We start from the raw sequence: 15,687 nt of genomic DNA, 5'->3' as shown, positions 1-15,687 counted from the left end.
TAATGGTAAGATTGATGTCGGAGGTGTTCTTAGGGATGCGGGAGGCGCCTGGCTTTCTGGGTTTACCCAGAATTTGGGTTTGGGTTCTTCCTTCTCTGCGGAGCTCTGGGGCATTCTCTCTGGGATCCAGCTGGCGATTAGGCTGGGTGTTAAGAGGCTTTCTGTGGAGTTAGATAACTTGGAGGCCATCAATATGATTTTGGATAGTCATGCCATGGGTCTTCATAGCCGCAACCTTATTAAAGCTATTAAGAGGCTTAGCCCCTCATTTGATATCCTTGAGTTCAGCCACATTTTTCGGGAGCAGAACCGTGTTGCAGATCACTTGGCGGCGGCAGACCATGAGGGGGTGTTAGGTGTTTCTACCCTTACCGTTCCCCCTATCGCTCTTTCTCCTCTTCTTTTAGAGGATATGATTGGGGTTAGCTTTCCTAGGCTAATCCCGATATAGTTGCTTGTTTTGCTTTGCTTTCCTTTCCTTTTCGACCAAAAAAAATAAACAATAACAATCAGATTCTATATAAAATTTTGTTGGATTTTTATTGTTCAATTGTTGTTTAATTTTAATATAAATTATTCAATCCATTCCACTTTATAACTCAGTCCAGTTTTCCAAAAATTTAAGGATAATCATTGGTTGATGTGTTTTGGACATTTCAAGGTTTATTTGTCAAAAATTATATGAGAATTTTAATTTTTTACTTAACCAATATAAATTCATTAATTAATTCTATATTAATTGTATTTCTTAATTTGTTATATATAATGATTTATATAATAGAATAAATGGAATAACAGGTTAGTTGGACAGATTACACTTGAAAGTTTGTTTCTTTAGCTAGATCCAACTTGGCTCAAAACCGATCCAAATATAATTAAGTTGGACTGAATTTAAATAGGGTAAGTTACATATTAGTCATTATTAATCCAACTATTTATAATTATCTTATATTTATAAAGAATTTCTTAAAATGTCAAGTAGTTGAATAATAAAAATGGTTTTAGCATATGTTTTATATGTAATTTCCTCATTTAAATACATCAGTTAAACCTTAAGCCCAAACCTAATCACGTTTTAGCCATAAATAAATGGGACTTTTTATGTTATAAAAATTACAATTAAATCATATTATAAAATTTAATTTTAAATATATCATTACTTTTATATATCACAAATAAAGTATGTTTTTATACCATAATTTATAAATTTTAGACATCGCTTCCTAAATTCTAAATCTAAAAAGTATATCATAGACCCTTAATTTATAAATCACAGTCCTTAAAATATATTAAAAATACTGAATTCTTAGTTTGACATGATTCAAATTATTATTTGACATAGTTGTAAATAACTTTTGAAAAAGTGTATGTCCATATGTAAATTTCCCTAAACGGATCTAGGGGTGTTTGGTTGCTGCTTTTTAACCTTCTGTTTGCATTTTCAAAGAAAATGAGAGTTTTAGGTGTTTGGTTAGACATCTTATGTTTATCTTTTGTATCTGAAAAGTAGTTTTTTTTATAAAAGCATGTAATCTCTAATTTTTGGAAAAACAGTTTTTTTCAAACAGCAAACAACAAACCGTAACAGGAAATAACAAACAAGAACAGCAAATGGCAGGTAAAACAAACGGTCCTAATTCCATAATTCTAAAATATCCTTTTTATTAATTTCATTTTCAGTAAATACAGAAAGTGTACGAGATCAATGCTATTTTTTATAATTTTTAGGATTGACATTTTTCTATAAATCTTATAAAATATAAAGTTATTCCTATTTTGTCAAACATATAGGGATGATAATAGGGCGGGAGATTCTCCTAAAACCACCAGGATTCATACCGATGGGGATGGGGATTTTTTGCCTCCAAAAGATAGAGATGGTGATACTATCTCCGAACCGTGAGTTATTCCCCCATTCCTTAATAAATCCCCACAAAAATCCCTGAATATTTATAATGTTAATTTAGTTATAATTATATATTATAATTAAATTTAATAATTTATATGTATATTTTTTATTTATCATTTACCACTTATTAATTACCCAAAATCCCAACCTAATTAATTCCATCAAGTCCTCACCCCTTCCCAGTACTATATTATCACATATTGATCAGTTGAAATATGATTTTTACATTCTTTACATACGGTGATTGACCAGTGGTCAAAGGTGAAGATTACTGCTAACAACTCATTTATCCTTTATTATCAAGAATTTTGTTAATCACAGTGGATAATCTCACTCAATCCACATAAATAATTATGCTTCCTAGTAACACATATGTTTTGCAAACCATTGATTTAGTTTAAGTTGGACTATGATTTCTACTGTATCAACCTTAAGTTTTTCCAATATCAATTACTATTTTTTTTAACAATTAATTAGTGATTTTTAAAAACATTAAATCACTAGTTTTCTTTTTTAAAACAAGTAAATTACTAATTAAAAACCAATGAGATCATTATTTTTAAATTTTGTTGGGGGGACGAGATTCTTCGTCACCCGTATGATGGAGAATATAAATCTTTGAATCTCTTAATAGGGACTTCCCGACTCCATCACTGCAAGAATTGGGGATAGGGCGAGGATCTATGCCCTCGCTCCAGCCCATTGACACACCTAATCAAACACAATTAGCATTAAAATATATATAAAGGAAATTTCACTTAAATGCTTATAAAATATAAAGTTATTCTTATTTTGTTAAACACGTTAACAATTTCTAGAGTAATATAAAACTAAAATCAACATTTTGAGCTAGGCCAAAGTCCATATGGTATTGAGAACTTTCTGAATCCTCGCCAACCAACTCCTTTCGCAGGGGTCTACCCCTTTTAAGCATCCATATCAAGGAGAAATTATACTCAAAGATTAACTACTTCCAACTCTTCACAATCACAACGTATCAATAAAAAAACAGGATTTCCCCCATACCATCCGAATACCACCTCCACTTCAAGATATATTCAAGCACTGCACTCACTACAAGATGCTAAAATATATACCACATATCATAATAAATAGTACAGAGTATCCCTTGCGTTCCAAAATACTTATCTCAATTTCATATAAAACTCTTCGCGTACAACACTTCAATCACAAACTAACAACTATGTATAACCTATCCAAAGCATATCATGCATATGGTGCATTCTATGCTTACTTTGTTTTTTACAAATACAACATTTGCTTCCTCAACATCGACAACCTCATAATAAAAAGTTTCAACCAACAATACACATGCTAATTATCATAATACTAAATCGTAATTACAAGATTGTATCCAAAGCATATCCTTCTCAAGATCGTTAACACAATCAATTAATGCATATACTATCAATTATCAATCACCGAATCATTTATACAATTAATCACTTAATTAGCATAAATAACAAACAAACAACAAGAAAAATATATATGTTAACTATCATTTAACTGTAAATCCAAATAACTTGGCGAACTCCAATTGTTAACCTTCTACTCCTTCACTAAGGGCTTATTATAGAGAAAGAAAAAACTCCAAGTTTGGCAGCATCAAAGCTTCCTCTGGTTTTCTAGACAATGTAAAATTATCCTACTAAAAATGAATTATTATATAATTACTATTTACTAATTGAGTAGAAGTAACCTATTAAAAAAGAGTTATTATACTATTTATTATTAACCCTTCAATTTCTCTTTTCATAGGTATTATTTACTTTAATTCTATAAGCCTAGCTAAATCTAAGTTTTGGGATGTTAGGTGTATTGTTGCATTCTGGTTCCAACCCGATACTCTTTGTAAATATAAATTACTCATAAAAATGATAATTAATCTGAAACATAATAGTATATTGTATGCACCCGCAGAAAAAGCAAGAATAGAATTCGAGTAGCAGAAAAAAGAAGACATAGTACATAATTAAATAGATAGATTATCAAGTAAGAGAGTTTTCATCATCTTGAGCTGCTGCTTTTTCAATCTTTTTTTGGTTGAGAAATTTGAGGACTTGAGCTAGAGCTATATCTGGATCATCACTTTTCATCATTTCTTCAGCTAATGAAGCTGGTGTTGCCTCCACACTCTCAATCACTTCATCTATCTCTTTAAAGAGAGGATGTTCTTTTATTTCTAGATAATTTGACACCAATACCCTATATCCTTCACGGCTGCAATATGACATGTGTATATGCATATCCATTCTTCCCGGTCTAAGCAATGCTGGATCCAATACTTCTTTATGATTCGTTGTGAATACTATTATTCTCTCCTCTAAACTGCTGGACCACAGTCCGTCCACACAATTTAGCAGTGATGACAGGCTAAACTGCATTCACATGTTAATCCACAATCATAAATCATATGTATTCGTAATAATAATAATAAGGAACAAATTGAATTTAATTGACCTAGAAATACTCACACTAACATCTTTATCATCCGAATCGCAACTGGAATCAGAAGAATCAGAATCCTCATCGGATTTGGACCGATCATGAACCTCTGAGGTACAATCTATATCTTCAACAACAATTATAGATTTTCTATCTGTTTCCAGAATAGTACTCCTTAATTGATAATCCGAACCAATATCAGAAAGCTCTAGAACATAAATATCATACTTCAAGTAATTGGCCATAGCAGCAATCAAGCTTGATTTACCAGTTCCAGGAGGACCGTACAGTAAATAACCGCGTTTCCAGGCTTTACCAATTCTCTTATAATAGTCCTTCCTGGTGAGAAATCTGTCAATATCTTGTATAATAGATTTCTTCAAATCGGAATCCATGGCGATTGTATCAAAAGTAGCAGAATGCTCAAATTCAATACTTCTCCAATTTCCACGGCAAAGCGAATACAGCATCAGAACCCTTTCTTTGTTATTCGTAGTCATAGACTTGTGTATAGTAATAATATGTTTGAGGTATTCATCAAAGACCTTGTCTCTGTGTTTGGCCTCGAAACTTAGTTTAAAATATTCACCGCCGCCGTCTTCTCTTGATTGGAGGTCGAAGTGCCATTTAATATCAATGCCTTGGAAAGAATCGACGATTTCCTGGCCTCTAACAAGGCCGGCGGTTAATTTCTTTTGTCCGCTGAATTTTCCGACTCGGATGATCTTGTTTTTAGGGCCGATTTTGGTGGAAAGATAAAATTTAGCTATTTCGAGAAGTTTGTTGCGAGAAATGCCTTTCCATGAATCATCGATAATGAAAGTGTCGTAACAAGGGGAAATCTTATAGGTGGAGAAATAGGATTTGAACTTAGCCTTGAGAAATTCTTCAAGCTTTTTGGGAACAAGTTCATGATAGACGTTCCGAAAGAGCATCAAGGAAGTGGAGAAAGAAGCGTATAAAGATAATAAAGAAGAAGTAGATGGAAAACTTGAAAGGTTTTGGATCAACAAAGCGACCATTCTCAGGATTGCAGAGTAAGCTGGATTTGACATCGGAAAATAAAATAACACGATTAGGGTTTTTTTCTAGGCAGAGTCTGCTACCTCCGATACTGTCCTTTTATATGACTTCGACTTCGACTTCGACTTCGAGTGGAATTAGAGAGAGAGGAGGTGCCTACAAAACCCTAATGTTTTTTTTTTTAAAAAACAAATCCTAATTTGTTATGCTTTTTAACTAATTTGTAGCGATTTCTCTAGAATCTAGTGAAGCATCCCATTTTAAAGAAATTATTTTATAAAATGCCCGCATTTGGTCTAGTCAATAGTATAACACCCGCATTTTCAATAGTAGTTATTATTCCTAAAACCACTTAAAATGTCCACCAATACAACATTTGGTCTCAATAATATTTATTATTCGTATAAATAAAACCATTAACACTCATAATTCAAATATTGTTTTACATTTTTGCATATCACTACTTGTACGTTTTTTTCTCCAAAAATAATTAGCAAAATCAAGTCAAATGATTTGACAATATTAAATGTAAGGTATTTTCAAAAATTCATTTTTCATTTTTGACTAGTCAAAATTCATATTCAAATCATTTTTCTCTCTTCTTTCTTCTTCTTCTTTATCTAAAAAGAAGATTGTGTTTTTTTACATTTCAAATTCAAATTTTTTTTTGAAAAAAAATATCTCTTGCCACATCAGCAATCTAACAGTGTCAATTAAATTAATCCAACATTTAACTCTAAAGTTAAAATAACTGATAGAATTCTATATGCAAGTATCTCAATCTAAATAAATGATGCTGGCATCTTTCCACTGGCCACGATCCCGAGCCATCCAAGGAGGAGGGAATCAGCAGTAGTCATCAAGATACACGGAGCGTGTCTATCACTATGCAGAGCATGCCGAACCCAATCCGGGAAGAGAGTCTCGAAGGTCATCCACGCGGGGCGTGCTTCCTCATACGCGGAGCACAGATCAGACGTCCGAAAATAATGCTACCCAGGAGGACAAGTACGCGGGGCGTACTTCCGGGGACGCCACGCGTGAAGCCCATCGACGAAGAGCCCCCAAGTTCAGGAGCTCCAACACGCAGGGCGTGATTACAGGAACGCCACGCATGAAGCCATCCTCGAAGAGCCTCGAAGTTCAGAAGCTTAAACACGCGGGGCGTAGCAAGGTCCATGCGGAGCGTGCCCCATCTGGAGAAGACTTCCTCACCAAGTTCTTCATGCTATGGACCACTTCTTATTTACAGGACTGCCACCCTCTTATACTTACTCCCAGTTCTACCCCTAGCTTTACTCTTTCCATTAATTATGTAGGTTATCCTTTTATGTAATTTGTCCTAGGGTTTTAGATGATATAAATTCATCTATTTCTATTGTAATCTTCAACTTTTTATCAATACAATTAAATCTTCTCTTTGAAGCTTGTTAAGGTTTTATCCTTCAACAATGAGGAATCTTGATTTCCTACGGATTTAGTCCGTAAAACCCGGGATTAACTCCTTATAGTTTAGCTAGAGAAGAACCTCTTTGTGAGTTTAAGATTTAAAACTCTCAGTGGATTCCACGTTGCATCAGTTGGTATCAGAGCCGATCGTTTTCCTTGAACGGGGACTTCTTTCGACAATGATTCAACCGAGTTATTCATAAGCCTTAAAGGAACGTCTTGAAACCGAGACAATGGAGATGAAGCTCCAATATGTTGAGATGATAAGAAAGACAAGAGAGAACTTGGAGCAAGAAGAGATGGAAAGACTCCAAAGGAGAACCCGAAATAGCTGGAGACGACAACGTCGAGCCCAACGGAAAATAGATGGAGAAACCACTATTTCACCTCCTAAAGATTCATCCCAAATCTGTCCCATTTTACACAAGAAGGAGGTAAATCCAAAGCTTTCAATTCTTGATGTGGAAGTTGTGGGTATGCCTATTATTAGTGATGATTTGGTTGTTTGTGATGTTGAAGTAGATTTAAGTTCTCATTTTGGATTTATTGTTAATGAAATTGTTGATGAGAATTTAAATGTATGTGTGAATGAGGAGGAGTGGGGATTGAGAGGTGGAAGTTTTGAGGAAACCCATGTTGAGAAGGGTACTCCCCAAGTGTTTGATGAAATGCCCCTTAGGCATAGGCACATATATATGCTTAGGGACATTGAGGATATTTGTCTTGAAGAGGGGGAGAAGGAGTTTGGGCTTGTTAATCTCTTTGAGGAGCATGATGAAATTAATTTATGTGTGGAGATTGATGGCTATGGAGATGGGATAGACGTTGGTGGTTCTACCATATTGGGTTGTAGCATGTCTTTTGAGTCGGGCGACTTGGCACGTGAATTAGTCGGTTCGAGTTATAGAGAGAAGTGGAAGGAAACGAGAGGTCATGGGAAAAGACAGATCGTGGATGAAGAGGGAATGAATTTGAGCATGATCATGAAGAGGAGTAGTTAGTAGAGGAGATTGATGAAGAGGAGAACCAATCCGAGAATGAGCTAGTAAGAAATGAGGAATGTGATTATTATGAAGGCGAATTCGAGGATGAGGTTGGAGAGAGAGATCAAGCTTCCGAGGATGAAATATGTGAAGATGGTGAACTTTGTCATAGTGCATATGGGTTTGATTATGATGAAGATGGTAGAGTTTACCATGAGGAGGATGAACGTCAAAGAGTTGAGTGGAACCAATATGGGGCCGCTCATGAGGAAGACGAAGATGGGGTTTACTATGATGAGAATGAGCGTCGGTGTGTTGAGTGGGATCGACACGGGGCTCCTTATGAAGATAACGAAAGTAGATTCTATTGTGATGATGAGTTGGAGGAGGTTGAATGGAACTACAACGAAGATATCTATGTGTATGATGGAAGTAGGTTCCATCATGATGATGAGCTGGAAAATGTAGAGGGGAACCGAAACGAAGGAGCTTATGATGAGTATGATAAAGGTCGGTTCCAAGATGAGGATGAGTCGAGAAGTGTTGAGTGGAACCAAGAGGAAGACACTTATGAAGTTGATGATGATGGCAATGAGCATAATGTGTATTTGGTGACTAGGGTGCCAATGCCTAGTGAGGAGGAGCCTAGTCAATGTCATCAGTTATTTAGAACTCGATGCTTAGTTCTTGGGAAGAAGTGTGAGATGGTGATCGACGGAGGAAGCCAAGTGAATATCATGAGTCGGTCCGCCATGATCAAGTTTGGGTTGGTTCCCGAGCCACATCCTAGACCTTACCGCCTTGGTTGGGCCATCGAGGTGGAAAAGCTTCAAGTTACTCATTGGTGTAAAGTTCCTTTCACTATTGGAGCTTATGGGGATGAAGCTATATATGATGTTGTGGAGATGGGTGCTTGTGATGTGCTACTTGGTAGGCCATGGCAATTTGATTGTGATGCCTCACATACGGGAAGAAGCAACACCTACACCATACGCAAAGGCGGAATCCGATATGTCCTTACACCTTTGAAGAGTTCTCCTAGTAAGAAAATGGAGACCACTTTGGGAGATTGTCCAACTCGGGAGTTGAATGTGAATGGGTGCATTGGTGGAATGGTTGAGACATTAAACCATCTTGACTTGGGTTCCATGGATGAGCTAGCTAGCCACTCTCCTAGTGAAGTCAAATCTAAAGAGGAGAATGAGGTTGAGAAGGGGGGTAGCGAAGTTGGAAGTGAGGAAGTTGAGCCGATGTCCGAGGGTGACAAGCACATGTCTTCCAACGAGCCACCTAAAGGGCTTCTTAAAGGGCTTCCACCTTTGAGAAGGCTACCACGAGACATAGCATGGGATCTGGGAGATAGTGCACCTAGCTCTACATATGGTGAGTTGAGCTCTAGAGAGGAGGAGGAAGGTTGCTCTATGAAGCCTATTGATAGCACCGAGATGCCTAGCACATGCCACATGCAAAAGAATCGAGTCACTCATTGGGTAAAATCTGAACTTATTCTTTTGTGCTTTGTTGAAATATGTGTTGGAAGCTTGGTTGTGTATGTTGAGGGAGAACCTTTCCTATGAGGAGCCCATGAGGGATGACCTTGTCAGGAGGAATGGGAGTTTCATATTGAGGGAGGATCTTTCCTATGATGAGCCCATGAGAAGTGATCTTGTTGTGAGGAGTGTGAGCTTCGTGTTGAGGGAGAACATTCCCTATGATGAGCCCATGAGAGATGATCTTGTTGCGATGAATGTAGACTCTATGTTGAGTGAGAGCCTTCCCTATGATAAGCCTATGAGAGGCAAGCTTGTTGTGAGGGATGTGAACTTACTATTAGAGGAGAACATTTCCTATGATGGGACCATGAGGGTTGATCTTGTTGTGGGCTTTGGTGATTGTTTGTTGAGGGGGAATGGCTTCTCGTGGAATATAGAGAAGATGGAAGGATGTCAAGACTTGGTAGATTCAGAATTCACTAGTGTGTGCCTTATTGACTTGTATGTGTGTGGGTATATGTTGTGCTTATTGGGGAAGCATCAACCTTATTTGGATTCAATAAGAAGCAAGCTTGTGATGAAGAGAGTGTGGCTTATGAAGTCTTTGATGAATGGGGATAGCCGCCCGAGAGATGTTGAGAAGGTAGAATGAATTCAAGACTTGGAGAGTAATGGCCAAGTTAGTAAAGTGGCAAGTCTTGAAGTTCCGGGATTGTTAACCCAAGGTGAGGGAAGAGCTACTATATGCGTGCTTGGGTTCACTATGATGTGGGTTGACAAGTGTCGTCGGGATGTTCCGTTTGATGTGGGCCATGGGCAATGAGAGATTGAGTATCGTAGCCGGGTTAGCGGAATGAATGATAGCAAAGTCCGGGCATATTCAATTCAAAGTCATGTTTGGATTGTGAAGAGTACTCAAGGGATCACTCCAATTTGGGTTGATATATGGCACCGGGACATGTCATTTAAGTTTGGCTATGAGCGAGTAGAGATTGAGCCTAGCTTCCGGCTTGATGGCGTGGGGTATATAGAGGTCCGGGCATATCCGACTCAAAGCCATATTGGGGTTTTGAAGAGCATGTGTGGGATTGAGCCTAATTGGGTTGATACATGTCGTCGGTGTTGGGGTTTAGTGTCCTATAGACAATTGTTCTAGGATACAAACTTAATGTAAATGAATTGTTCTTTATATCATTTGTTTAATGAGATATATGTTTTAAAACTATATAAAGGCAATCCCTTTTAAGCACTAAATAAAGTCTAATAAAAGGAAATCCGTAAGTTTATTTAAAGTGATTATAAAGTGTTCATACAAGCATGAAGTGAGAAAAACTTTATAGTAAACTGATAAACTTAAAACCACCCCAAGTCAAGTGATATGTTTGGGATTGACATATCACTGTTGAGACTTGTATGTAACAATGTCTTCTGTCCGACAGAAAGCTGATCTCACAAGCTTCATATATACAGATATCTGGACAGTTACATAGATCCGATGAAACGTTGTTCATTAGGATTGGGGATCCGATTTGAGATAACAGGATGGGTAGATTCATCCTTGTCACCTGTTCATCTCATTGGTATTAATAGGTATAACTAATCCTCAGACTCAAAGGAATATTAATTGGTATTCTGGATTACGGAATGTGATGCTTTGACTCTGGTGTAACACGATCCTTAACAGAGATGACTCTGGGGTGTGAACAGTAGACGTTGGGTATCACATGAAGTAATTGCGGAGTCGTTATATATTGGATTGAGCATTTATCACTCCCGATAAATGGGAGATACATCCATGGATCGCTTGTGGAAGACTCGACTCTAAATCCTTGCAAGGTGATAGCTTAAGAGTAAGAAATACAGATTTCACTTAACCTATCTTTTTGAGTTGACTCGGCCTGTACAAGTAAAATGAACGTCTCGCTATATGTGACTTGACATCACCCATAGTCATAAGATTCAGTTCAATGATGTAGTTGATAAAGGATCGAATTATACTGTAACTAATACGGAAAGGTTAACGACAGAATCAACCTGTCTTCTTATAGCTCTGGGGGAATGATTACGGACTTGCTAATCACATACTCTGTACATCATTCCGTTATGCAAAGATTAAACATAATTCTTTGAAAATTAATTTAATAACGTTGCATACAGCTAGAAGCAATAAGAACCTAATGGGTCACACATAAACCTAAAAGAGAGATAGATGTTAATTAATTGATGGAAGCCTAATTGAGCCCAATAAGGCCCATGGACCAAGGGGGGGTCAAAATTCATACATGAATAATTAATTTGATTTTGTTATTCCTAATTAGATTAGGATTATGAATTAAATTAATTAAGAGATAAATAAGTTAGGAGTTTTAATTAGATTAAAATACTCCTATTATTATCCAATAAGGTTATAATTATTATCCTTAATATATTAGATATATAATGAGATAATAATTAGGAATTCTATTCCGAATAGAATTCCTATTTAGTAACATAATTCTATCTAACTAGGGATTAGATACAAGAGATTATAAATACCCCCTAATGATTTTCGCAAATCCCTAAGTGCATTTTCTACTGAGATTTTCGAAATCCCTATAGTGAGAGAGAGAGAGAAAATTCGACACCCCTAGTTTGAGGACGAGATTTCTCTACGGCTTCCTTTTGATCAATTAATTTTCATCTATTTCTTTTATCCTTGATCTTGTGTTGATTAGTTAGAGGCAATCTACTTTGGTTGCTATTCAACGGTTGATTCTAAATTAATCTTCCCGTGTTTTATTTCGTGTTTGGGAACTCGAAGAAGAAAAACAAACAAAAGGGAGAAATTCGTTTTACTACTCTTACATCAGGTCAGTTCACGATTTAACGGATTTCCGGAGATTGAACCGTCGGATCGTTGCGATTTTTGGACAGGAGCTTCTAGACATATTCTTCCACGTTTCCACCGAAGGGATTGTCATTCGGAGGTCTGGAAGGTCTGTTTCGGATAGGGGCAGATTGGTAGACAGTTTCTATCACTTTTGAAGTTGTGGGCACTTTGTTTGCAACGGTAGATAGAACTTCTAAAAGGTATTTCTTCTTATCCTTCTTTATATGAAATAACGGTTAACGGATCTTGTGGTTAAATGGAAATAGGTTATAAATTTTATATTTCCGCTGCTATACCTTAGTCTAATTTCCAACAGTGGTATCAGAGCCATCGTTAAATCCGTTATTTCATATATGAAAATTTAGAAGTTTTTCAATATGATTGAATAAATATTTATAGTTAGGATTAATTAACAAATTGTTTTGATTAATTAATTCTAAGGATAAATAAGTTTTAATTAATTGTTAATTAAAATAGATTATGCGTATGTTCCTAATTATTTTGGTTGATAATCATGATAACGAAATCTATTAGTTTTATAGTTAGTTTTATTCTAAAGATAAAACGGAAATCTATAGTAGTTTTTCCTATTTTCTGAAAATCGTTTTAAAACCGTTTTAGAACTGATATATATATATTTAAAACCGTTTTTATATTTAAATATATATGTTTCAGAAATTGATAGTTTTCTGTTTTGATTATCGAATGAAAATTTGTTTAAAAGTTTATTTTACCAATTTGTAAATCAAAATGTTAAATGAATTAAAATCAAAATAATTGGGACGTGCATAATTAAAGTTTTGTATAGTTATATTAATCTAAAGATTAATATAAAAGATACGAAACTATTAGAAGTAAAATTGGATGAAAGTTAATTTGATATGTTAATGTGATTAACATAAATATTACATAAGATAGTTATGTAATCAACCAATTAAATTTATTTAATTGAGTCTATGCATGTTTGGAGTTATGGACATATTTGGACCCTCTTTAGTCTTTTGGTATTTTTGAAATAGGGCCTGCGAGTCCTGCCTTTCTACTATCTATTGTAATTTCTCCTCTAATCTGATTCCCTTCAATTCAATTGAAGTTTTCTTTAGTAGTATAGAAATTAATATGTAATTTCAAGGCGCCATGGAGAAGACGGAGGACCTAAAGAGAAATATGTAATAGTTAGTATTTCCTTAGGTTTGCCCTTTTATTCCGTCTCTGGCTCGATGGAATAATTTAGATGATATGTCCATAACGCCAATGTATGTGAATGTATGTGTCTGATGTATGCTAAAGCAAATCAAGACTAAGTTAGATTATGAGACCTAAAATAAAATCCCTCATTAAAAAGTTAAGTAAATAAACAAGTTATTAAAATCGGTTGCCCCTCCCTAATATTATAATTCAGCCGGCAGTGCTGAGGGCCTTTGGGTTGTTGAGTAAACTCAAGCTCGGGGTCCTTTCGATAACACCTGAATTATCGAAAATCATTTTTCATGAATATGGGGTAATATTTAAATTAGATTATGATAATTGGATGAGTAAACTCATGTTGTCATAAACTAATGGGCAAGACGGTTGGGATTAATATGAATAGCATATTAGTTACTAATGTGGTTAGTAACCCAATAACCTAGGAATCACATTAAAGATGTGATTGATTACATGAATCTACCTAATGAATGAGACTAGCTTGTTGAGTAAACTCAATGCGAAATCTCAGGAGTTAGGATCCTAGCTCACTAAAGGATTTGTGAAATTCTTCGAATTAATATGGAGGGCTATTAATTTGGCAAAATAGTGGGAGCAATCTAAAATAAACTAAAAGGCCTATAATTTTAGATTGATATACTTTAAGCAAATGAATAACATACATTTACTCTTTCTCACATCTCAAGGTTTAATTAAACCCACTCTTATAATCATGACTAAAACCAATCTGCAAAACATTCTTACCGATAACAAATTGAATGGTTCAAACTTCACTGACTGGTTTCGTAACCTCAAAATTGTTTTGAAGTTCGATAAAATACGGTATGTACTTGATACATCGATACCCCCTCTCCCTGCTGATGATGCTCCTATTGAGGAAATTGATGCTTACCAGAAGCATAAGGCTGATGATGATCATGCCGGATGCATCATACTTGCATCGATGACACCGAAATTACAAAGGCAACATAAGGAAATGGATGCCTATTCCATCATCATGCACCTAAAGGAATTGTTTCGGAAACAAACCAGGTGCGAACGCTATGAGATATCCAAGTTGCTATATCATAGTAGGATGCAAGAGGGCACATCTGTCATGACACATTGTGTCAAGATGATTGGCTACATTACCAAACTTTCTAGTATTGGATTTGCGATGGATAACGAATTAAGTATAGACTTAATTCTTCAATCCCTCCCAGAAAGTTATTCACAGTTCATTATGAACTATCAGATGAATGACTTGCAAACCTCTCTTGAAGAGCTTGCAAATATGCTCAAGTCAGTTGAGCCCAATATGAAGAAAGACAAAGCCATACCGGCTCTTGTCATTGAGGGATCAAAGAAAAGGAAAGGGAGCTATCCCAATCCTAATTATCCCAAGAAAGGTAAGAAAGCCGTGCCCTACAAAGCTAAGGGAAAGGAAGTGAAGAAGCCCAAAGGAGAGTGCCACTTCTATGGTAAAGATGGGCATTGGAAAAGAAATTGTTGGTGTACCTAGCCTTCCTCAAAAGGGGAAGAAGCTGGGACTTGAACATCTGGTATGTTTTATATTGAAATTACACAGTCTGAATCTTTTGGTACTTGATACCGGATGCAGCCTGAGGATATTCCAGGAATATCTAGAAATATTATTTCTATTAGCCGCCTTGTTGACGACGGCTTTTCATATTTCAATAAAAGACAAGAGTTGCAATTTTTATAAAGATTCGATCTTTTATTTTTCAGGAATTTCACAAAATGGGATTTATGTGTTAGATAACAAAATTCCTGCTTTTGCAATTGATACCAAAAGACATAAGCTAGATAATTCAACTTACTTGTGGCATTGTCGTTTAGGCCATATAAACAAGAGAAGCATGCTAAAGCTACATTCAGATGGGCTTATAGATCCAATCGATCCCGAATCATTGGAAACATGCGAATCATGTTTAAAAGGTAAAATGACAAAGACACCCTTTAGCAATAAAGGTGAGCGTGTATCAGACACTCTAGGACTCATTCATTCAGATGTATGTGGTCCTATGTCAGCCCAAGCAAGAGGAGGATTCAGATTCTTCATAAGCTTCATAGATGACCATACCCGATATGGTTACATCTACTTGATGAAGCACAAGTCAGAAGCTTTTGAGAAATTCAAATGCTTCAAGAATGAAGTAGAAAATCAATTAGGAAAGAAAATAAAGACGCTTCGATCTGATCGAGGTGGCGAATATCTTTCAGATGATTTTCTGAATTATCTAACTGAATGTGGGATATGCTCACAATGGACACCTCCCTATACACCAC

General features: G+C 35.9%; 1 protein-coding gene across 1 annotated transcript; it reads right to left on the bottom strand.

Annotated features, from left to right (window-relative positions):
* Window positions 1-3,839: 3,839 nt before the first annotated feature.
* Window positions 3,840-5,551, bottom strand: LOC136210907 (AAA-ATPase At2g18193-like). The gene is made up of 2 exons (XM_066002366.1): window positions 4,405-5,551; window positions 3,840-4,308 (listed from the first exon to the last, which is right to left on the bottom strand). Exons 1-2 carry the CDS (start codon window positions 5,428-5,430, stop codon window positions 3,919-3,921), a joined length of 1,416 nt encoding a protein of 471 aa, XP_065858438.1. The 5' UTR covers window positions 5,431-5,551; the 3' UTR covers window positions 3,840-3,918.
* Window positions 5,552-15,687: the final 10,136 nt, after the last annotated feature.

Source organism: Euphorbia lathyris, chromosome 1, assembly GCF_963576675.1.
Source record: "Euphorbia lathyris chromosome 1, ddEupLath1.1, whole genome shotgun sequence".
Taxonomy (NCBI): domain Eukaryota; kingdom Viridiplantae; phylum Streptophyta; class Magnoliopsida; order Malpighiales; family Euphorbiaceae; genus Euphorbia; species Euphorbia lathyris.
Note: the sequence above shows the minus strand (reverse complement) of the source record. Positions and strands in the feature narration are given on the sequence as shown.